This window comes from Giraffa tippelskirchi, chromosome 7 (genome assembly GCF_054371585.1).
Source record: "Giraffa tippelskirchi isolate mGirTip1 chromosome 7, T2T-mGirTip1v1.2.pri, whole genome shotgun sequence".
NCBI classification, from domain to species: domain Eukaryota; kingdom Metazoa; phylum Chordata; class Mammalia; order Artiodactyla; family Giraffidae; genus Giraffa; species Giraffa tippelskirchi.
In genome coordinates this window covers 140,508,767-140,534,498 of record NC_137281.1, presented here as the reverse complement: position 1 = coordinate 140,534,498, position 25,732 = coordinate 140,508,767, and the positions used below count along the sequence as shown (strand labels likewise).

Genomic DNA, 25,732 nt, shown 5'->3' with positions numbered 1-25,732 from the left:
GACATCTGACCCTCTGGGCTAAGTTCAATGGGGTTTGAATTTACCCCCTCCTCTTCATTGTTTTCTGCAGATCTGCCATCAGACACGCCTTTCCTAACCACCCTGATCCTACATCAGGGAATGATGCCCCTCAATCCGCTTTCCCCCCGTTTGTTGAATTAGTGCTAGCTTGTGGCCTTGAGGGGCTCTTCCGTGAGTCAGAACTCAGGCCCATGTCACAAAGTGCAGGTCTGCAAGGCCTGGTCCCTGGTTGGGACTTGCGTACAAGGGGAGGAAATGGAGTAACCAGAAGGAGGCCGAGGAAGTGGTCCTCATGGAGCCATGACAAAGTGCCCCATAGGCTGCCAGCCCAGATGGTTCTTCCCAGCTAAGTGAGAAAGCTCTGAGGCAGGGCTGGGTCCCCTCCCCCATGGGATCTGCAAAGAGGACTGGAGGAGTTGCAGTTCCTAGCCTGCTCGACTTGTCCCTCATTCTTGGGTTGTCCCACTCTGTTAGGCAACTCTGTAATTCTCTCTGACCTCTGTCAAATTCTTGTCACAATTGCCAATCTCTTTTATCTTATCAGTATCAACATCACCAGCCAGTTCTTCTTGGCCTTTGATTCTGTCCCGAAGGAGCTTCCATCAGGAGCAAAGCAGTAATTATCACCCACAATGGGCAGTGCTGAGCATAATTAGACTAAAGAAATGGCTTTGTCCAAAGATCTTACCTTGAAGAACCAGGCCTTCCTTCTTGATGGTGTAGACAAAGGCGGTGAAGGGTGCCAGAGGGGACTTGGCAATGAGAATCTGCACAGAAAGCATATTTGCTCAGGATTAGTCAAAGGAAATAGAGATGAGCCTCTATTCACTCCTCTTCCCACTCTGAAGCAAAGTGGTAATATGTGACCACAAACTGTGAGGTTTATTTACTTTGAAATTATTTTAGAACCAAATGAGTGTTATTCCTTCAAACAACTGACCACTTTGGTAGGCTGTACATCAATTCCAGCTATTCTATCAATGAAGGCCATATTCTTGAGCCAGTTTTAGATATAAGTTTCGTTATTATCTCACATGCTTAAATAGCTACCTTTCTGCCCAAAGATAATTTAGCCTGAGCCTCTAACTATATTCATAAATTTAGCTATTTTACTAAAAAATTCAAATCTACCCCTAAAAGATAAAGATTTAACATCACTGGAAATATTCAAAATAACTTGCTAAAGGCAGAGCCATGGCAGATTGCCTGGTTGGCCCCAACTCTTCACCACGTCTGTAGTCACATCCTTAGCCACGTGACTACCTTCCCTCCTACTGGAGGTATAGAGTGTTTCCCATGGACCTTGACCATAGGTTTGACCACATGACTTGTGTTGAATAATAGGTTGTGCCAGTTCTTAGCCTAGGCCTCAAGAAGCCTCACAAAACTCCACTTGTTCTTTTTATGCTTCTGCTACTGCCAGAGAAAAATATGTTCAAGCTAATCTGCTATCTCAGAAGGAGGAAGAGAGACACCTGATGTAGAGCTGGACAGTCAGGTCCAATCTAAATAGCTGACCCCCAGGAGATCTACATACACTTTGGTTAAATGATTATGACTATATGCACGCCTCTGATTTTGAAGTTGTTGTCACAAAGCATTACCACAGTGAGAGTTGGCTGACATACCAACCAACACCAAGTATCACGAATATTTTGTGTAATGGCACTCTACTATGAAGATACCTACTTTAAAAGGGATGGTCATTTGATATTTAAAAAATTACTATTATTTAACCCTTTAACACACTACACACTACATATGATTCTACAGAACCTCTAAGAACTGGTGGATTACGTACTATTATTGTATTTTTCCCGAAGGAAGATGACGATCTATTTCCTGTTTTACAAATTAACGTCATCAAAAAATAGTGATAGTTTGGCACAGAGCCACTTAGGTAATCAGGGAGAGAGGGGAGAAGGAAGAAATAATTTCAAATAACCAAAGGCTTACACGTACTATCTCAATCTACAGCAATTCAACAAACATTCACTGTCAACTATGAGAAAGGGTGGAGGAATTGTAGAAAGATCACAGGTTGTAGTCATGGAGTTTGGATCAAGGTTCCTCCACTAATCAACTTGATGCCTATGGCAAGTCAACTGATGCCTATGTAGTCTCCCCCAGTAGCCACCTCCTTTCTTTCTTAGAGTTAACAACTGCCCAGGTTTCAACATTTTTATGCCTTGTCTGCAGCTAGGTGTGGTGATGTGGCTAAGCTTTGACTAACAGAATATGACAAAAGTGACCGGTAGAACTTCTGGATGATAAGAAAACTATGGGCTCTTCACTTTCTCTTTCCCTCTTCCCAAGGGCCAGACCCAGCTTCAACCACATCCTGGGGGATGATGAAGCAACATGTGGGAAGGAAGCTGGGTGACCTCATAAATCAGCAAAGCCTCCCACCTGGTCACCTGTCCAGCTCAGTACAGAGCCACTTGTGCGAACCACTGTATTTTGGATGCTTTTGTTACTATGGTATAGCTTGAAATGTACCCAATACTTTGGCTCTGGACAACCTCACCTTTTCGAGCCTCAGTTTCCTTATAGGTAAAATGGAGATAACAACACCCAGCTAAATGAGATAATGTTGAAGATCAAGTATAAAAAATGCCTGTGTTGGGCTTTCCTGGGGGAATCTGCCTGCCAATGCAGGGGACATGGGTTTGATCCCTGGTCCAGGAATATCCCACATGCTGCAGAGTAACTAAGCCCATGCGCCACAACTATTAAGCCTGTACTTGAGAGTCCAGAAGCCACAACTACTGAAGCCCTTGCACTCTAGAGCCCGTGCTCCACAACAAGAGAAGCCACCACAGGGAGAAGCCTGTGGACTGCAATAAAGTGTAGCCCCTGCTTGCCGCAACTAGAGAAAAGCCTGTGCAGCAGTGAAAACTCAGCATAGCCAAAAATAAATAAATAACACTAAAATAAATTAATTTTAAAAATACCTGTGTCAAACTAAAAACCTTAGTTTGAATATTTCCAACCAACTCACTACATATGATTCCCAAGTTCCCCTTAACTTTCACTTACCAAAAAGCAATATACTTAGCATCTACCTGAAGGATTCAATTCAAGTTGAATCTCAGTTTTGATAACTGCTCTAAAGTTATCTAGATAAACTAGCTCATCATTCTCAGAACAAATGAGTAGATGGTATAGGTGGATGTTTACATCTTTATGTCAAGAACTTCTCACCTGATAATTAAAGTGGATCATTTCTGACAGAGATAATGTAAGGATGGTTCAGTGTGAATTTATGGGTGCTCCTTGGTAGGGGAATGGCATGGCAGAAGAGAGGACAGTGCTTCTCAAGCTTTAATGTTGGTATGAATCACTTGCAGGTCCTGTTGACATGTAGATTTTGATTCACTAGGTTTTGAGTGGGGCTTGAGAATCTGCCTTTCTAGCAAGCTCCTAGGAGATGCTAATGCTGTGGTCCATAGATCACATTTTGAATAGCTGGGTTCAGGAAATCAGCCTGACTGAAGAGTCTAAGATGGAGAAGCAAGAGACAGGAGTCCTGGAGTCAGTTAGGGAGCTACTGTAATAATTCAGGGATGAGGAGACAAGAGCCTAAACCACAGGTGTGTCAGGAAGAATGGGAAAAGAGGAAATGGAGAAGAGAAATAAAAAGCCTTTAGATAAAAAATCAATATAAATAAACATATACCAAACCTCAGATCTTCATTGCCTGCATGAAAAATTGGACACGAAAAGCCAGAAGGGTGTAAATAAACAGTATTCAATAACCTATCATACTATATTTTTGAAAATTTATTTTATACACCACAGAAACTTAGAATCAGAAAAAGGATGTGATATTCCAATGCAACACAATAAATGCCATCTGAACCTAAGCCTTTCAGCTCAGTGGTGCTACCCACCATCATCTGATGACTTCCTCTTCCAGGAAGCATGTGTCCATTCTGTGAACAAGCCCAGAGCCCGAGCCAGAAGGACCTCACATGGAAGGTTCTCACACTTGGAAGTGCCTCCTTTCCAGGAAATCAAGGGGGTTGGACAGGGTTTAAAATGAACTATCAAAAGGATGATTGTATACAGTTAGAAAGAGGAAGTGATCAGTTACATCAGATGAATCCCACTTCCTTTTTTGGAAAGAACTTCCAGATTGATAGCTCAGAGGGCTACCAAAAGCATGAACTATCAGATTTTTAGCAAAAAAAATGTAACAAATTCTGGATAGTGAAGACAAGGTGGACTGGATGCTAATACCAGAAATGGATCTGAAAGTGACCAAAAGTTTAGTAACAATCTGGTATGGGGTAACAACCTCTAGTAGAAGGTACTGGATTCTATCCTCAGTCCTATCATATTCAACGTACTTACTGACCTGGATGCACACAATGATGTATTCAACCACATCCGTGCAACAGGGAATAGAACTGATAAAAATTGCTACCCTAGGAGAGCTTACATTCTAAAGGAGGCAAAAGATAATAAACAGAATGAATATGTAGTGAAATATATTGCATATTAGATGATTATATATGTTATGGAGAAAAAAAGCAGAGAAAGAGTATAGGAAGCGTATTAGATTTAAAAAAGGGAGTTAAGAGAAGATCTCACCTGAAAAGTGACATTTGGACTCATGGATCATGTAACTAAACCCATTGATGAGATGCTGAATATGGCAACAGGAGACAACAAATTTAGAGGAACAGTTAATATATTAGACAACCATTATATGAAAACATACCTCAATTTGGTTAGAATGTTGGGACAAATCCTATGAATCTTTAGGACACAATTTTATTGAAATACATGTAAAGCCTTGTCCTTAAGAACAGGGGACTAATTTGTTCTGGTTACAGAACAGGGTAGATGAGATTTAACATTCAGAAAATGAATTATGTGTTAGTTCACTACAGTTCAGTAACAGTCAGCTGTGAGACGTGGTTTGCAAAAATCTAGTGTGATCTCAGGTTGTATTAATGGAGACAGAGTATCTAGAACAAGGTCCTACTTTGCTCATTCAGCAAACCATGGTGGACGAAATATGTTTGGAAATGGAGCCCAAATTCCTACAGGGAAACTGACAAGAGGACAACTGGAGGAGAACTCCATCAAGGTGGTCAGATACCCAAAGCAACCTATGACCACAAACACTTCAAAGCAAACATGCTGGTGAGAGGCCTGGGGTAAAGGTAGATGCTGCTTTTAACATGAGTTTTCTGACCTGAAGATTCTCTAGTGTTACGTGGCAGAGTGAGGAAGTGTAAATTAGCTTTTTAGCTTAACAGATTTCAGGAAAAAAAGTGATGTTTGCCACATTGTCTTTGTGAATACATATTGACTTTTCCCTCTTTTAGACTTCAATGAGCACCCATGCCCTTGTGCCTTTCAAACAATAAATAACCCTCTTATAAAGCAAACAACCCTCCCTAGCCGATAACTCAGGCTGCTCTGTTTCAGAAGTTCAGTCAACCTATACAGCTGAGGTATTCTAACCAGTCTGACTTGTGCTGTTTTTGAGTGCCCTCCTGTATTCTTCAATACATAAGCCCTGCGGCTTAATAGAATCCAGGACATTCGTGAAAAGTTTTTATCCCACTCAACCCTGTGTGTAATATGTGAAGTTGGTTTTAGAACCTTCTGAGGGTTCACGGAAATATATAGTTGGGTAAGAATGAGTACAGACATGTGCGGCTCTGAAAACTCTGGAACTCCACAAGACAGGTGTGTGGTACTGTGAGCCATAATCCTATCTCCTGCAAATAGCCAGACTGTTTCCCTCATACCAGACAAGCATGCCTGTGGCTACACCCTAATGGATACACTTTCTCCTCTCTTCACCTATACTTGCAAGGGAAGTGTTTGTCAATATTGTTAAATTATTTGAGGAGCATGTAAGGTATACCTACTACATAGTAGGTTTTGGGTCCCCAAATCCCACTACTGTCTGGAAGTAATTTCCATAATTTGTACCACCCACCCATCTATGCATGTATTTGCTCAATCCACAAGTGTTTACTGGGCACTCTCTTCTGCTGGGCACTGTTTTAGGTGTAGGGGACATTGCAACAGGCGAGACAGATGAAGGTCTTGCTCTCATGGAGCTGACATTCTGGTGGTAGAAGGTATACAATATAGGGAAGCCTTTAGGTCTTTCAGGTTTTTTCACTTTGACCATCTACTGTGAGCCCTTCACTGTTGGCCACTCATTAATTCATTCAGTCCATTCATCAGCAAACATTTATTGAGTACCTAATATGGGTCAGGAGGATTCAATTTGCACTGTGAGAATTTGCACTTTTTAAAAGACTGCCATCTGAAACTCACACATATAAAGAACAAACTAGTGGTGACCTGTGGTGGGGGTGGGGGCAGTTCATGGGGTGGGTGGAGGGGAGGTATAAACTATTAGGTGTAAGCTATGCTTGAGGATATATTGTACAACATGGAGAATATGGCCATTATTTTGTTGTAACTGTAAATGGAAAGTAACCTGGCCAATATTTTGTTGTAACTGTAAATGGAAAGTAATCTTTAACAATTGTACAAAAATACAAAAAAATTTTTTAAAAAGAGAAAGAAAGCAGACACAATCATAGAGTAGACAATTAATTAAACTTTCACCATTCAGTTCAGTTCAGTTCAGCTCAGTCGTGTCCGACTCTTTGTGACCCCGTGGAGCACAGCACGCCAGGCCTCCCTGTCCATCACCAACTCCCAAAGTTTACCCAAACTCATGTCCATCAAGTCAGTGATGCCATCCAACCATCTCATCCTCTGTCGTCCCCTTCTCCTGATCTCAATCTTTCCCAGCATCAGGGTCTTTTCAAATGAGTCAGCCCTTCGCATCAGGTGGCCAAAGGATTGGAGTTTCAGCTTCAACATCGGTCCTTCCAATGAACACCCAGGACTATCTCCTTTAGGATGGACTGGTTGGACCTCCTTGTAGTCCAAAGGACTCTCAAGAGTATTCTCCAGCACCACAGTTCAAAAGCATCAATTCTTCAGTGCTCAGCTTTCTTTATAGTCCGACTCTCACATCCATACATGACTACTGGAAAACCATAGCCTTGACTAGATGGACCTTTGTTGGCAAAGTAACATCTCTGCTTTTTAATATGCTGTCTAGGTTGGTCATAACTTTCCGTCCAAGGAGGAAGCGTCTTTTAATTTCATGGCTGCAGTCACCATCTGCAGTGATTTTGGAGCCCAGAAAAATAAAGTCAGCCACTGTTTCCCCATCTATTTGCCATGAAGTGATGGGACCAGATGCCATGATCTTAGTTTTCTGAATGTTGAGCTTTAAGCCAACTTTTTCACTCTCCTCTTTCACTTTCATCAAGAGGCGCTTTAGTTTTTCTTCACTTTCTGCCATAAGAGTGGTGTCATCCGCATATCTGAGGTTATTGATATTTCTCCCGGCAATCTTGATTCTAGCTTGTGCTTCATCCAGCCCAGTGTTTCTCATGATGTACTCTGCATAGAAGTTAAATAAGCAGGGTGACAATATACAGCCTTGACGTACTCCTTTCCTGATTTGGAACCAGTCTGTTGTTCCGTTTCCAGTTCTAACTGTTGCTTCCTAACCTGCATACAGGTTTCTCAAGAGTCAGGTCAGGTGGTCTGGTATTCTCATCTCTTTCAGGGTTTTCCACAGTTTATTGTGATCCACACAGTCAAAGGCTTTGGCATAGTCAATAAAGCAGAAATAGATGTTTTTCGGGAACTCTCTTGCTTTTTCAGTGATCCAGCAGATGTTAGCAATTTGATCTCTGGTTCCTCTGCCTTTTCTAAAACAAGCTTGAACATCTGGAAGTTCACTGTTCACGTATTGCTGAAGCCTGGCTTGGAGAATTTTGAGCATTACTTGACAAGCATGTGAGATGAGTGCAATTGTGTGGTAGTCTGAGCATTCTTTGGCATTGCCTTTCTTTGGGATTGGAATGAAAACACCTTTTCCAGCCCCGTGACCACTGCTGAGTTTTCCAAATTTGCTGACATATTGAGTGCAGCACTTTCACAGCATCATCTTTCAGGATTTGAAATAGCTCAACTGGAATTCCATCGCTTTCACCATTATGATAAAAAAAAAAAAAGACTGTCATATATTTCAACCTCAATTTATTTCCTAGAAATATGTTCTGAATTCTCAATGGGATTGCAAAGATCAAGGGCATTGCCTTTGATCCCATACCCTTCTATTTCATAGAGCCCAGTTCAGTGCTTTGCATGTGTGGTCTCTGAAAATGACAGATGGACATTTTCTTCACTCTTCCTCACATTATCCCCATGCTATATGTGTGAAGGTTTCTCTCAGTGCACAAGTGAAACCCTGGAAGCCTGGGTACTCTAAACAAAACATGGGGGGAGAAGTTGGCTCCCAGAGCTCACTGGCCTCCTTGTACAGACTCTCTTCTCCTCCTTTTATATCCCTCCACTCAGGTACCCATTTTGCTCTGAGCAAATAAGTTATCAGCTGATTCTCTTTTGCTCTAAAGCAAAAATCCTACCTACAAATCCTACCTACTCTAAACCTTCTAGTGCTAAGGAAATTTTACATTTTGCATTTTAATGTAAGACTGTCAGAAAGAGTAATAGACCTAAAAATGGTGGAAAGTCTTATGGTTTGGGGTGGGTTGGAGGACCTTCCAAGGGTCCCACAGTAATGATGATAGAAACACAACCAATAGACGTTATTCCTCACAATAGCCCTCTGAGGTAGATAGCTTATAAGTGCTGAAGATAAGATTTCTGGCCCAAGCCAACTAGTTCTATAGTCTATACTTTCAACCAGCATGATGGTAACCTCTAATCTGTCATGCATAGATAAATCCACATCCAAGGGATAAGACATTAAGGAGGCAGAATACATAACAACAAATAAAGGCATTTGCTTTCCAGCATGGATACTGCACAGTTCAAGACAAAGAAGGGCATCCATGCAGGTTGACTCAGAGGTTCACAAGCTTCCACACTGATAATCTTCCTTCTGTCCTTCCTGTCTCAATGTCCAAATCCTACCTACTCTTGGAATGCTGTAAAAATGCTACCTCTTCCAGAAAGCTCATGCCAATTTCTCTAGCCTGAGGTAATGTCTCTCGAATCTATCACACTGTACCTATAGCCTCTCTAATAGTACTCACTGTTTTCTCCACCATTTTATAGTTAATGCCCCTTGAATTTATTACCATGTGTTTGAAGGGGGAGGACATCATCATCATTGCTGCTTCTCCTAGTCCTAGCAACCTCCAGTATGGTGTTGTATGCATAACAGGAACTCAATTATAAAATACAAAAAAATGGTGACTCTCAGAAGCTCTGACTCATACCTATTTTGAGGGCTTATCTGCCAACCCATCCCCAAAGTTGGGGGACTTAGAAGATGTCATATAGAAAAGTGCAGGCTGCCCTGTCAATCACTGCCAAGACTCTCAGCTTGGGCAGGACCACAGTCAAGTCTTTGGTTTCAGCTTGCTATAGCATCACATGTTTTTCCTGGCCTGATCCCACTTCCAAGAGGCTCAGAAAGTGGAAAAGGAGCCACAGAACAGAAAGTGCTGGGCATAGGAACCTCAGGCATCCTCCAGGATGGTGACACCTTCTAGAGAGAGTACTTGTGTCCCTTTAAAGTACAGGTGTGACCCTCCTCGGGAGCAACCTGGCCTACCCTTCTCCTCCATGGGTGGCCAGGATGGTCAGTGTGGACCAGACAGCACAAAGACATCAGGAACCTTAGGTACAGGCTCTCCTGGAGGCTGCTTTTATAGAATTCTGGTCCTGGCAGGGTATATGAGTTTCTGCAAAAGAGCCCTGACTTTAGGAAAAAGTGAGTTTTGCCTTTGTGGCCCAGGGAAGCAGATGTGAATAGGCAGCCATGTGCTGAGGGTTAGCTGGCACCAATTCTTCCACTTTCTCTTCTCTGACTCCTGTGCCAGGCAGGCTTCCTTTAACACTGCTAATGAATCCTTCCTCTCTTTTATTTCCTTCCCTTTCCCACCCATTACCCCAAATCTCATATTGGTCAGGGGCAAAGGGCAGAGTAAAATGAGCTGGCAGAAGGAAAGTGTAAGCACAGTTTCTTCCTGCAGGGGCAGGTGGTAGGCCTGGCTTTCTTTCTATCCCTTTCTTTCCATCCACAGAATGCAGGGACCAAAGACAATGTAATGTGTTCAGCCAAGAAAGCTGGGGTGAGAAACGGTTGAGTTGGATAGCTCAGAAATAGGTCTTTGCATCCATCCACAGATTTCTAGCTTGCTAATTTTTTAACCCTATCTCAGTCTCCCCCATGATCAGCAGGATTGTGTGGTAGTTGATGAACTCACCGGTGATGTCCTTGTTAAACACTTCTAATATTTACATCTGTACACAAGGGACCTGCTGAGAAGGAAGGGAGCAAACCCACTGACTTTAAAATGTCCTTTAACAGGGACCCCATTATCTCATTTCGCCTGGATGTCTGGGCTAATAAAACCTTTTGCAAGCTAACCAAACCTTTCCTCTAGCTGTGCCAAATGTCTGCGACAGAAATCCTTCATGCCAGAGATTTTCCTCCTTGTCCAAGACTTAGAAAAAGGTTGTTTTCTCAGCTGCTTTGAAGCCCAGGAAGAGAGCCAGGGAGGCAAACAAGCCAGCCAGTCTTGCATCAGATAATTCAACAGGCTTTTGATAACCTCGAGTCTTCTGTCCTTTCCCCAGGTTGAGCTGAACTCTCCAAGCCAAGGGACAGAAGGGCCGGAAATGCTCCAGACAGGAAGATCTCTGTGGCTGGAAGGAGGCCACAGGAACAGGGTGGCTTGAAGCATACTCAGTGATCCTCCAAGGAATTCCCTAGTCATTGTGTTAAGAGAGCTGGAGGGAAAGGCGGCAGAGATCCAGGTCCCAGTACATATCTGGATTGTATATTGATTAGAATCTGCTTCATCACTTGGAAAACCACTCTCCGTGGAACATTGAAGCCTCAGTACCAATAGCTTTGCAAGATTATGAGGGGAGAGTAGAGAAACAGGTGAATGGTGTCTAAACTGCCTTCTCAAAATAAGGAAGCAAGATCTGTAGTAGTAATACAGTTCTGGAAAATGACAAGGTGGAAAATGCACTGTATTTGAGCAGGCATGAACTTATTAATTTATCTACATGTGGCCTATTTCACAACTTTTCCTGCAGAAACTGGGGGCAGAAATCTAAAGTTGATCTGAATCCCTTAAGACATATAATTCTAGACCCTGGGAAGATTCTCCTAGAAAGTTTGGCCCTGAGGCTACAAGATCTTATTCCCCGCCTAGAGTATCATTATGCTCTTTCATAACATCTCTCTGGGTGAGGTGATTGTTTAAAAATGTTTATATAATACATTAGGTTCCCAAAGTTTATAAACTAAAATAACTTGCTCCTTAAAGAAAACATTAATTTCTTCAGATCAATAGGCTAATAACTTAGTAAATTATGCAATGGTAATAGTTCAGGTCAGAGTGGTATTTTGAGTTTATTATTTTTCCTATCATTTTATTATGAAAAATTTCAAACATGCAGCAAAATTAAAAGAATTTTACAGTGAATACACATAAACCTATCAAGTAGATTCTACCACTAACATTTTATAATACTTCTTTTTATTATTTATCTATCCACCAACCCATCTTAGCTTTATGATGTTGCATTTTAAAGTAAATTGCAAACATCAGTGCACTTTTCCATAAATACTTCAGCATGCATATAATTAATTATAAGCTTAGTATTTGTCCATATAGTTTAAAAATCATGTTAGGTTTCTTTTTTTTTCCAGTGAACTTTACTTGTGGTTTGAAAGTGTTAGTGATTTTTTCCAAATTATACTAAAATTAGAGAGAATTTAGTGTCTACACCTATATGGTAGCATGCGAATTTATATAGTCAAAGAATATGGGTCATTATTTCTATATTAAATATCAGCTTTATTGAGGTGAATACGCATGTAATGAAATTCGTTTTAATAATTTTACTTATCTATTTATTTCTGGCTCTGCTGGGTCTTCACTGCTGTGCTGGCTTTTCTTTAGTTGTGGTGAGTGGGGACTACACTCCAATTGCAGTGCGAGGGTTTCTCATTGCAGTGATACCTCTTGTTGCCTGTGTAGCACACGCTCTAGGGTGTGCGGCCTTCAGTAGTTGTGGCTTCTGGGCTCTAGAGCACAGGCTCAATAGTTCTAGCATGTGGGCTTTGTTGTTCCTTGGCATGTGGGATCTTTCTTGCCCAGGGACCAAACTCGTGTCTTCTGCACTGGCAGGCAGTTTCTATATCACTGAGCCACCAGGGAAGCCCATATAATAAAATTCTTAATATAGGTATTTAAGTTATATATTTCCCTCCAACCACTGCTTTAGCTGCATCTCGTAAGTTTTGGTATGTTGTATTTTTGTTTTCATTTTCTCCAAGTATTTTCTAATTTCCCTTGTTATTTATTGACTTGTTGCTTATTTAGAAGTATGTGTGTGTTTAATTTGTACACATTTGACAATCCCCCAAATTTCCTTTTATTATTATTAATTTAGATCAACAACTAGAAGAAGGGATACATAGGATGAGGTCCCAAACAAAGGAGCTTCTGTCCTAGTGGAGCTTGGAGTCCAGCATGGTGGCATAGGGGAGTGTTCTGGTTCCCCAATGTGGAACTTCTCTGAACACCTCTCTTTTTGAGTTCTTATGGAGGCTGAATTACACAGGCATAATTGATTAACTCATTGTCCATTGCTGGTTGATTCTATCTCGAGCCCCTCTGCCCTCTCCAGAAACCAGGGGGTGAGACTGGAAGTCCCCACTCTCTTTTCATGGTTGGTTCTCCTGGCAACTAGCACCCATCCTTAGGTGCTATACAAAAGTCATCTTCATTACATGAACCCCATTGTGGTGGAAACAGCTTGTTATAAGTAACAAGTAACCCATTTCACTGTGATGGCTCTGAAGTATTTTCAAAAACTAAGAGATAAAATATTGCAAACAAATGATGCTCCTGTTGTTCTTATCACTCAGGAAATTCCAAGGGTTTTGGAACCTGTGAGTTAGGAACTATGAATAAAAACTAACTATAAATGAGAAATATATTTTGGCTATCCGAATGACCAAATATGTATATACATATTTCTTATAAATTACAATATTATGGTATATAATTTCCATTCTTTTACTTTGAACTGTTTTGTGTCTGACTTTAAAGTGTATCTATTGGAAGCAACATATAGTTGGATTATGGGGGTGGGGTTTGTTTGTTTGGACCCATTCAGCCAATCTCTGCCTTCTGATTGATGTGTTGAGTCCATTTACTTTTAATGTGATTATTGATAAGACAGGGTATATGTCTGCCATTTTGCTATGTGTTTTTCTGTATATCTTGTGGTTTATGTTCCTCTATTTTTCTATTACTGATGTCTCTGTGTTAGATATTTTTCTAGTTTACCATTTTAATTCTCTTGTCTCTTTTACTATCTACTTTTGAGTTAATTTCTTATAGGTTGCCCTGGAAGTTGCTATTAATGTTTTAACTTAAAACAATCTAGTTTAGACCACTGCTACCTTAAATTGTTTACAAAAAAATTGCTCCACTATAGCTCCATTCTCTTTTCCTCCTTTGCACAACTATTGGTATGCAAATTACTTATTTATACATTAGAAGTCCACCAACACAACTTTAGATTTATGGTTTTATGCAGTTGTCTTTCAAATTATATTTGAGAAAAAAAAATAACAAAAACCTGCCATATTCATACTTCTATATTTACTTATGTATTTACCTTTACCAGTGCTCTTTACTTTTGCATGTGGATTCCAGTTACCCTCTAGAGTCTTTTCATTTCAACTTGAAGAACTGCTTTTAGTATTTCTTGTAGGCTAGGTGTACTAGTGACAAATTCTAAGATTTTGTATTTCTGAGAGTGTTTTAATTTCTTCAATTTTGAAGGACAGTGTTGCTGGATATACAATTGTTGATTGACAGTCTTCCTTTCAGCAATTTGAATCCATCATTCTGTTGCCTTCTGACCTCCAGAATTTCTGATTGGAAGTCAGCCTATAATTTTATTGAGGATGCCTTGTAAATGAAGTCACTTAGTAATTAATGACTGAACTGGATTTGACTGAACAGATTTCCCTAAATAACCTGGATCAGTTAAGTCTCCCAAGCCTTCTGTGTGTGTGTTTGTTGTGTGTATGTGTTGGAGCATGCATTCAGGGAGTTTAAAGCTTTGTCTTAATGTTCACTTCCTGTTCACATGGAGCCTCTAGGTCAGCCAGAAGTGACAGCTTAAGGTCTTCTCGGGTCCTTCTTGGCCATGAGCAAAGCTCTGGGCAGGTGTGTAGCATTCTAGCCTGGTATATGTAGGACCTTTACAAAACTCCTTGTGGACATCTCATCACCCAATTTTTTTCTTTAAAGTATTTTGGTCAGCCTCTTGTTAGTCTACCAGGTAACAGGACCTTAGGCAGCCATGATGTAAACAATTGCCACCAGCCTGTAGGGTAGGGCTATTCACACAGACCAAGCTCTCAGTCAGATCAAATAGTGACAATTCTCTTGCATGAGGCTTTAAGGGACCTCGAAGCCTTTCCAAGCTACAATACAAAGCTATTATAGTTGTGAGATGGTTGGCTTTCAAGATTACTGCAGAATTGGGGAAAGAATGATGGAATTTGTAAAAGTTTAATGCCATAAATCTTGCTGTTCTCACTGAGATTCACCTGGTTTCCTTGAATAAAAATTTGCCAGATTTTCCAAGCCTCCAGTAATTTCCAGAGTTCTGAAAAAGTTGATTTTGACAGTTTTAATCAATGTTTTTGTTGCTTTTGAGGAGATGCAAGTTGCCTGAGTGCTTTACTCTGCCATTCTATATGTTAAGTCTCCCAAGACAAATTTTTAAACATTTTGATTCAATATCTATCATTGTTATCTCCTCCTGTTCAACTCTGCAATTCTCTTTCTGTTTAAAATATTTTCACAATTCTAGAAAATTGATTATTTTATTTTGTTTTTAATCAACTTAATACTTACACATAATTCAAATAATATCACTTGGTATTATCTTCTACCTCTTTAACTGAGCTTATGTCAGCCATCATATTTTTAATTTCCAAGAGCTCCTTCTTGTCTTCTGTTTTTAATTCAACACATCTTACCCTTGTTTTTAGATAATTTTTAATTCTCTGAGGATATTAATTATAGTTTAAGGGCTTTCCTCCCTTAAGTTTTATATTATCTATAATTGTTCAGTGTTCTTTCTATTTGTTTTTGCTTTCATGTGTAAGGTACATTCTATGAGTCAGGCGATCCTTGGTTGTCCAGTCATTTTTAAATTATATAATAGAAAATATATTTTATTCTAAAACTATAATTAGAAATAATGTGCATATGGTAAACTGGTGGGATTCACTGGGGACTGATAAATGTCAGTACATGGAGATATCTTCCCAGAGGTAGATTGGTATTTACAGAAAAGACTTGTCTAATCTCTTGTCTAGTTCCTACACTCTAGAAGCAGGGCAGAGAAAGGGGTTTCAGGTTCACCATTTGACATGTGTAATCCTTTGTTTTAGGTGATGCCTCCCACTTTGTCCTCCACTTTTATTTGAAGTCCCAAGCCTGAAATATCTTTAATTCATTTTCTCCAAAGATAAATTTTGGCCATCAAACTTGGGTTGGAGATTGGTCACCTGGCTGTCAGGGTGAGAAAGGTGGTCCAACTATTTCCTATATTTCATGTAAAATTTTCAACCAATATCCTGTTTTCATCTTCTCTGCTTTCTGTGATATCTGGTGCTTCCAAGTCTCAGGAGCTCTTTTAAGTGTTCTGCTGTTACACTACATCAAGAATACTTTGGCTTACAGTTTCCTCTGTTATATCTTGTCAATCTTCTATCACTTCCTGTCTTCCAGTATCTTGCTGAAACCTGTTGATGTCTCAAAGAGACCTAATCTCCTTGCCCTTTGGGGTTAACAATTTTTATTATTATTAAATGGAAATAATTTCAGATAGATCATGAAAAAGAGTGGAGATATAAGTGGTCAAACCTTCACATTAGAGAGGAGTTCCTCTTTGTGAGCTTTAGGTCTTTTATGTCCATTTGGGTAGTGAATTGGTGGTATTATCACAATATCAGCTTTGAGGGTCAGTTACATACACACACACACACACACACACACACACACACACACACACACACACACACACACACACACACACACACACACTTATGCACATACTGTATATAAAATTACCATACACCTAAAAGCGCCTCTCACTGGTGGTTAGTATAATTTTTAACTATCTTTAAATCATCCTTTCAGGGGACTGAAAAAAGGTGGCTTGAGGCCAAGTATGATCATCATTGTTATAAAATGTAAGATGCTTTGAATTTAGTTACTGTGGCTTCAAATCTTGGCTGTATGATTTGGGGCATTCTAACCTCTCTACAACTCAAGAGAAGACTCTACACATGGGCATCACCAGATGGTCAACACTGAAATCAGATTGATTATATTCTTTGCAGCCAAAGATGGAAAAGCTCTATACAGTCAGCAAAAACAAGACCAGGAGCGGACTGTGGCTCAGATCATGAACTCCTTATTGCCAAATTCAGACGTAAATTGAAGAAAGTAGGGAAAACCACTAGACCATTCAGGTATGACCTAAATCAAATCCCTTATGATTATACAGTTCAGTTCAGTTCAGTCGCTCAGTCGTGTCCGACTCTTTGCAACCCCATGAATTGCAGCACGCCAGGCCTCTCTGTTCATCACCAACTCCCGGAGTCTACCCAAACCCATGTCCATTGAGTCGGTGATGCCATCCAACCATCTCATCCTCTGTCATCCCCTTCTCCTCCTGCCCCCAATCGTACCCAGCATCAGGGTCTTTTCCAATGAGTCAACCCTTCACATGAGGTGGCCAAAGTATTGGAGTTTCAGCTTCAACATCAAACCTTCCAATGAACACCTAGGATTGATCTCTTTTAGGATGGATTGATTGGATCTCCTTACAGTCCAAGGGACTCTCAAGAGTCTTCTCCAACATCACAGTTCAAAAGCATCAATTCTTTGGTGCTCAGCTTTCTTCACCGTCCAACTCTCACATCCACACATGACCACTGGAAAAACCACAGCCTTGACTAGAAGGACTTTTGTTGGCAAAGTAATGTCTCTGCTTTTAAATATGCTATCTAGGCTGGCCATAACCTTCCTTCCAAGGAGTAAGCGTCTTTTAATTTCATGGCTGCAGTCACCATCAGCAGTGATTCTGGAGCCCAAAAAAATAAAGTCTGACACTGTTTCCACTGTCTCCCCATCCATTTCCCATGAAGTGATGGGACCAGATGCCATGATCTTAGTTTTCTGAACGTTGAGCTTTAAGCCAACCTTTTCACTCTCCTCCTTCACCTTCATCAAGAGGCTCTTTAGTTCTTCTTCACTTTCTGCCATAAGGGTGGTGTCATCCGCATATCTGAGGTTATTGATACTTCTCCCGGCAATCTTGATTCTAGCTTGTGTTTCTTCCAGCCCAGCATTTCTCATGATGTACTCTGCATAGAAGTTAAATAAGCAGGGTGACAATATACAGCCTTGATGTACTCCTTTTCCTATTTGGAACCTGTCTGTTGTTCCATGTCCAGTTCTAACTGTTGCTTCCTGACCTGCATACAGGTTTCTCAAGAGACAGGTCAGATGGTCTGGTATTCCCATCTCTTGCAGAATTTCCCACAGTTTATTGTGATCCACACAGTCAAAGGCCTTGGCATAGTCAATAAAGCAGAAATAGATGTTTTTCGGGAACTCTCTTGCTTTTTCGATGATCCATCGGATGTTGGCAATTTGATCTCTGGTTCCTCTGCCTTTTCTAAAACCAGCTTGAACATCTGGAAGTTCACGGTTCACATATTGCTGAAGCCTGGCTTGGAGAATTTTGAGCATTACTTGACTAGCGTGTGAGATGAGTGCAATTGTGCGGTAGTTTGAGCATTCTTTGGCATTGCCTTTCTTTGAGATTGGAATGAAAACTGACCTTTTCCAGTCCTGTGGCCACTTCTGAGTTTTCCAAATTTGCTGGCATATCGAGTGCAGCACTTTCAGAGCATCACCTTTGAGGATTTGAAATAGCTCAACTGGAATTCCATCACCTCCACTAGCTTTGTTCATAGTGATGCTTTCTAAGGCCCACTTGACTTCAGATTCCAGGATGTCTGACTCTAGGTGAGTGATCACACCATCATGATTATCTGGGTCGTGAAGATCTTTTTTGTACAATTCTTCTGTGTATTCTTGCCACCTCTTCTTAATATCTTCTGCTTCTGTTAGGTCCATACCATTTCTGTCCTTTATCGAGCCTATCTTTGCATGAAATGTTCCTTTGATATCTCTAATTTTCTTGAAGAGATCTCTAGTCTTTCCCAATCTGTTGTTTTCCTCTATTTCTTTGCACTGATCGCTGAGGAAGTCCATTCAGGTATGACCTAGATTCAGGTATGACCTAGTCCATTCAGGTATGACCTAGATCAAATCCCTTATGAGTATACAGTGGAAGTGACAAATAGATTTAAGGGACTAGACCTGATAGACAGAGTGCCTGATGAACTATGGACAGAGGTTCGTGACATTGTACAGGAGACAGGGACCAAGAAAATCCCCATGGAAAAGAAATGCAAAAAAGCAAAATGGCTGTCTGAGCAGGCCTTACAAATAGCTGTGAAAAGAAGAGAAGCAAAAGCAAAGGAGAAAAGGAAAGATATTCCCATCTGTATGCAGAGTTCCAAAGAAGAGCAAGGAGAGATAAGAAAGCCTTCCTCAGCGATCACTGCAAAGAAATAGAGGAAAACAACAGATTGGGAAAGATTAGAGATCTCTTCAAGAAAATTACAGATTATACAGTGGAAGTGACAAACAGATTTAAGGGACTAGATGGGATAGACAGAGTGCCTGATGAACTATGGACAGAGGTTCGCGACATTGTACAGGAGACAGGGATCAAGACCATCCCCATGGAAAAGAAATGCAAAAAAGCAAAATGGCTGTCTGAGCAGGCCTTACAAATAGCTGTGAAAAGAAGAGAAGCAAAAGCAAAGGAGAAAAGGAAAGATATTCCCATCCGAATGCAGAGTTCCAAACAAGAGCAAGGAGAGATAAGAAAGCCTTCCTCAGCGATCAATGCAAAGAAGTACAGGAAAACAACAGAATGAGAAAGACTAGAGATCTCTTCAAGAAAATTAGAGATACCAAGGGAACATTTCATGCAAATATGGGCTTGATAAAGGACAGAAATGGTATGGACCTAACAGAAGCAGAAGATATTAAGAAGAGATGGCAAGAATACACAGAAGAACTGTACAAAAAAGATCTTCATGACCCAGATAATCACGATGGTGTGATCACTCACCTAGAGCCAGACATCCTGGAATGTGAAGTCAAGTGGGCCTTAGAAAGCATCACTATGAACAAAGCTAGTGGAGGTGATGGAATTCCAGTTGAGCTATTTCAAATCCTGAAAGATGATGCTGTGAAAGTGTTGCACTCAATATGTCAGCAAATTTGGAAAACTCAGCAGTGGCCACAGGACTGGAAAAGGTCAGTTTTCGTTCCAATCTCAAAGAAAGGCAATGCCAAAGAATGCTCAAACTACCGCACAATTGCACTCATCTCACACGCTAGTCAAGTAATGCTCAAAATTCTCCAAGCCAGGCTTCAGCAATACGTGAACCATGAACTTCCAGAAGTTCAAGCTTGTTTTAGAAAAGGCAGAGGAACCAGAGATCAAATTGCCAGCATCCGCTGGATCATCGAAAAAGCAAGAGAGTTCCCGAAAAACATCTATTTCTGCTTTATTGACTATGCCAAAGCCTTTGACTGTGTGGATCACAATAAACTGGAAAATTCTGCAAGAGATGGGAATATCAGACCATCTGACCTGTCTCTTGAGAAACCTGTATGCAGGTCAGGAAGCAACAGTTAGAACTGGACATGGAACAACAGACTGGTTTCAAATAGGAAAAGGAGTATGTCAAGGCTGTATATTGTCACCCTGCTTATTTAACATCTATGCAGAGTACATCATGAGAAATGCTGGGCTGGAAGAAACACAAGCTGGAATCAAGATTGCTGGGAGAAATATCAATAATCTCAGATATGCAGATGACACCACCCTTGTGGCAGAAAGTGAAGAACTAAAGAGCCTCTTGATGAAAGTGAAAGAGGAGAGTGAAAAGGTTGGCTTAAAGCTCAACATTCAGAAAACTAAGATCATGGCATCTGGTCCCATCACATCATGGGAAATAGATGGGGAGACAGTGGAAACAGTGTCAGAGTTTATTTTTTTGGGCTCCAAAATCACTGCCTATGGTAATTGCAGCCATGAAATTAAAAGATGCTTACTCCTTGGAAGGAAGGTTATGACCAACCTAGATAGCATATTTAAAAGTAGAGACATTACTTTGCCAACAAAGGTCCATCCAGTCAAGGCTATGGTTTTTCCAGTGGTCATGTATGGATGTGAGAGTTGGACGGTGACGAAAGCTGAGCGCTGAAGAATTGATGCTTTTGAACTGTGATGTTGGAGAAGACTCTTGAGAGTCCTTTGGACTGCAAGGAGATCCAACCAGTCCATCCTAAAGGAGATCAGTCCTGGGTGTTCATTGGAAGCACTGATGTTGAAGCTGAAACTCCAATACTTTGGCCACCTCATGGGAAAAGTTGACTCATTGGAAAAGACCCTGATGCTGGGAAGGATTGGGGGCAGGAGGAGAAGGGGACGACAGAGGATGAGATGGTTGGATGGCATCACCGACTCAATGGACATGGGTTTGGGTAAACTCTGGGAGTTGGTGATGGACAGGGAGGCCTGGTGTGCTGCGATTCATGGGGTCGCAAAGAGTCGGATATGACTGAGCGACTGAACTGAACTGATCTGAACCTCTCTACCTCTCACTTTCTTTATGTCTAAAATGAGCACAGTAATACCAGCTTCATAAGTGTATTATGAAAATTAGTGAGATGAATGAAATGAATGAAAAATATGGCACATCATAAGAACCTAAGAAATGTAAGTTTCTTTCCACTATGGTGGGGGAGCAGGTAAAAAATGTAGGAAGTTAGTGATTTTTCCCTATCTTGAAGGCTAAAGAATTAGTTCTGTGATCTATTTGCCTTTGCTTATTTTACTGCCCATGTGAGAGGGTCTATGTGTATAAGGCTAACGTACAGTTTTATACACAGGCCCCAGCAGTATACATCTAGGTTTAAAATGAGATTTCTAACCCTTTTTGAAATTGTTAGTGTTATCATTCGTTAGTACTGCTGTGAGAAGAGATGTTTGTTTTACTAATAAGTTCATGGCCACCAAATACCACATTTAAACTTTATTTTTAATGTTTCTTTTAAAAATCAAAACTTGGTATAAGTATTACTGGTTTTAACTTTCAAGTATGAACAAGTATGTGCTGGTTGCATTGTCTGAATTTAGAAATTTGGAAATTTCAATCTGGCTCCAATTAAAGCAACTAAATACTTTTACAGGCAATTTCAAGTGACAAAAACCAATCCCCTTTCTCTACCATAAACCAGAAGTATAAAGATGACCAGAAAAATAAGATGCACAGGAACTCTGTCCAGATATAAATTCTAAGTTCTCTGAACACCTGGTGAGACGGGCCTGACTTCCTAGCACTGTCCACAGACCCAGAGGAAGCAGAGCTGGCCCTTCTTGTCCCGGGTCTGCTAGGAGACACAGCCAAGGGAACTCTGGCCTGCAAGGGTCACTGAAGGAAGGCTGTGATTGTGTGATTATTATGGTAAAAAAGATGCCAGGAACTCAGAGGGCGTGTCTTGAATTCTGAAGCACACATCCCTGTTACATCATGCTTGGGTCACACGGGATTTTCTTTAGTCTCAAAGGAATTGATTCGAGGAAGGCAACATGTTTCTATGTAGAGAGGCTGAACTCTGGACTTGACATCTCCAAAAGTGGCTGGTCAAGTGGGACTGGCTTGTGTAATGGACCACATCCCTTGCCCTGTTCTGAAGGGTGGAGAAACTATTGCTAGTGGGAATCAACACACTCTTTCTTCAGAGCAGGGTCAAATTAATTCCCTCTGTTACCGCAGCATTCTTACTATTTCCCTAAAGCCTTCCTCCAGTGGAAAAAAAGGGCAAAGGACAAGAAGGAAACACAAGACAGGATTTCAGATGACTTCATGGGTGTAACAGAGAGACAATAGCGTACCTTTCCTATCCTTTCCTTTAGGGCTTCTACTCAATCTAGTTGGAACTAGTCTTTGCAACAAGCTCACCCAGATGGAAGGAAGCTGCAACTTCATATAATAACTCTCTCTGGTGTTGTTGGGGCATAATTGGGAGTCGTCAGTTTAGTCTTTTGTATTTTTAATGTTACTGTATCTAAATCTTACACTAGATATAAATATAAAGTGGTGCATTTATTACATATTGTTGGAAAATTAAGGTATCTTTAACCTATAGAAACAGGTTCATAGACTGAAATAATTGAAGAAATAGGAGGAATCTGCAGGAGAAGGACTTTAGAAAGAACTTGGGAAGAAGAGCTTGAAAACTATCTGATCTCTAAAACTATCTGATCTCTTTGAGAACCCATTAGATTTCCATTTGGAGTCTACTTTAAACATCAGGACTCCTGGCAGACTTGGTAATGATAGTGATAAGAGCTAACAGTTATTAAGTTGTTGTTAATGTGCCAGGCACTGTCCTAAGACAGGTTATCCTTATATCAACCTTACGAGGTGAATGCTATTATTATCCCCATGTAACCAATGAAGAAATTGAGATACAGATCATGAAAGTCTACTGATCAACAGAGGGGCATGTCTGGTTGCCCATGCCCATGCCCAAAACTTTTATTTATACAATATTGAGAACACGTGCACTCACTGGGCCACCACTCATGGGATCTGATTGGAGGGGCTGCCAAAGGTCCCTAGTCAAAATTTTCCCTCTCTTGCTGACTTGTTAGGGTTTGAAATTCTCACTGGAATCAGACATTCAGACAAAACCTGTGTCTCCAGGTAGTCTCCCTGTTCAACACAGTGTGTTCTACCAGGCAGAGAAACTTCTCCAGAATAAGTCAGTAGATAATCTTGCCTAAAATGCAGGACCCTGAAGAATACAGATGAATACTGACCATCAAGAGGGTAGAAAACTGTCTAATGTAGATGTTCTCTGGGCTGGGAAATCTGGACAGGGCCCTTTGTAGGGTCCAGCAAGGCCTAGCACGGGGCCCCTAAAGGAAGGAGGTGAGGGTGTTTAGTCTTCCTTTTTGGTACTCATGCTAATGATCAGCTCTGTTCAGAATTTAGGTGCCTTTTAAAGTATCTTAATCCCAAACACTTTTTATCTTCAATGTTGACCGGACTGCACTAAGGAATTATTTGCCAGTTCTACCAAACTACTGGCTTTCTCTCTCTTTTCCCCTGCCACACTATGAATATAGCTTTATGTTTCCCTGATTATATAAATAATACATGCTTACTAAAAACAATTCAATACATATAGACTTGTGAGGAATAAAGCAAACCAGCCCCTTCCCCGAGATTCTGGGTAAGGGAATTCTTGATGTCAGGGACCACAGAACAGAGTGGGAACTGGGGTTGGGGGAGGTGGTGGGTGGTCGAACCTCCCTTCTCTCCCTTGGGGCCCTTTGGAAGTGGGATGGGAGGCAGGACCAGAAGATTTGGCCTTAAAAAGCCCTAAGCTCTTTCTGGTTCCATGCCTTTCCAATGTCAGCTTCAATCTATCACCCCTCTGCTCCTGTTTCCCCCACCAAACAGGGAACTGCCTTCTGGAATGGCGTACAGCAACCTTGGCTTGGCCCAATTAGGAGGTACAATAATGTGAAAAGCCTCTCCTTTGTTCCCCCAGGGCACCATCTTAAATAACAACTCTACTTTTCCCCCCTCCTTCCCAAGGAGTTAATCATGTTTTAGAAGTAAACGAGAGCTCTGCCTCATTACTGCGGGACAAAAGCTTTCATAGCAAAGACAAGGGCTCACACATTGAGGATTTCTTAGTGCTCAGACAGAGTTCCTCTAATAGCAATGAGGAAGAATGATTAGAGGTAACTCCCCTAATGACACCGTGGATTCCTCTATACACAGGCAGGAAGATTCATCTCTCGGGGAGCCAGCCAGGACTCTATAAAAACTGGGACACCAAAGAGGAAGAAAGGCAAGAAAAAAAAAAAAAAAGAATGGAAGCAAAAAAACAAAAGCCAGGTTCAGTAACACAAGAGCAGAGATTTTAGTCCTCTTCCACACAGCTGCAGAATCTCCAGCTCACAGAAGTCATGTGATGGAGAGTGTTATTTGGGGGGACAGCTTGGGGGATGGGCCTAAAGGAATCCTATTGTTCTGAGCTTGGATTCATTTGGTGACCTGGAGCAGTTTTCTGAGCCATCATCCCCTTTTAAAATCAGGATCAAGAGAGAGAGGACCAATTAAGGCGAGCCCTATTAAAAGACATTAAAAAAACCAACTATATTTAAAGATCCATTTTGGTCCAGATCAGGGAGGAACAACTTTTATGGAGTATTTGTATAACATTTACTGTGCTCTTTGGGGTTTCTAGATAGAAGGGGTTAGACAAGGTTAACAATGAAGCAAAGAATAGTGACAAACATTAGTAGACTGCCAGCTATTTCTGAAGTGAAGCTATTGAATGTTACTTCTCTAGTTTAGATCAAAGTTGTTTGTTTTATTTAAATAATTAAAAACAAAAATGCTTAAATTTTTTGAGTTTAAGGAATGCACCATTTCAATCATGGTAATGTCATCATCCTCTTGCCTGTTGTTGTTCAGTCACTAAGTTGTGTCCGACTCCTTGCGACCCCATAACCGCAGCACACCAGACCTCCCTGTCCTTCACTATCTCCTGGAGTTTGCTCAAATTCATGTCCATTGAGTTGGTGATGCCATCCAACCATCTCATCCTCTGTCGTCCCCTTCTCCTGCCTTCAATCTTTCCCAGCATCAGGGTCTTTTCCAATGAGTCAGCTCTTCACATCAGGAGGCCAAAGTACTGGAACTTCAGCTTCAGCCTAAGTCCTTCCAATGAACATTTCGGGTTGGTTTTCTTTAGGACTGACTGGTTTGATCTCCTTGCAGCCCAAGGGACTCTCAAGAGTCTTCTCCAACACCGCAGTTCAAAAGCATCAATTCTTCAGGCACTCAGCTTTCCTTATGGTCCAACTCTCATATCTGTACAGGACTACTGAAAAAATCATAGCTTTGCTTTTTAATATGCTGTCTAGGTTTGTCATAACTTTTCTTCCAAGGGGCAAGCGTCTTTTAATTTCATAGCTGCACTCACTGGACACAGTGATTTTGGAGCCCAAGAAAAGAAAATCTATCACAGTTTCCACTTTTTCTCCATCTAGTTGTCATGAAGTGATGGACCGGATGCTATGAGCTTAGTGTTTTGAATGTTGAGTTTTAAGCCAGCTTTTCCACTCTCCTCTTTCACCCTGATCAGGAGGCTCTTTAGTTCCTCTTCACTTTCTGCCATTAGAGTGGTATCATGTGCATATCGGAGGTTGTTGATATTTCTCCTGGCAGTCTTGATCCTAGCTTGTGATTCATTCAGCCCAGCATTTCACATGATGTACTCTGCATAGATGTTAAATAAACAGGGTGACAATATATAGCCTTGTCATACTCCTTTGTCAATTTTTAATCAATCTATTGTTCCATGTAAGGTTC

At 40.9% G+C, this 25,732-nt stretch overlaps 1 protein-coding gene across 13 annotated transcripts in view; it reads right to left on the bottom strand.

The window, feature by feature from the left end:
• Positions 1 to 25,732, bottom strand: part of RAD51B (RAD51 paralog B) — an 814,189-nt gene that overhangs the window by 215,714 nt on the left and 572,743 nt on the right. For all 13 annotated transcript variants that reach the window (XM_081513462.1, XM_081513465.1, XM_081513457.1 and 10 more), the window contains one exon: positions 710 to 788. In XM_081513462.1, coding sequence (XP_081369588.1) covers positions 710 to 788 — 79 coding nt within the window. The remainder of the gene's footprint in view (positions 1 to 709; positions 789 to 25,732) is intronic.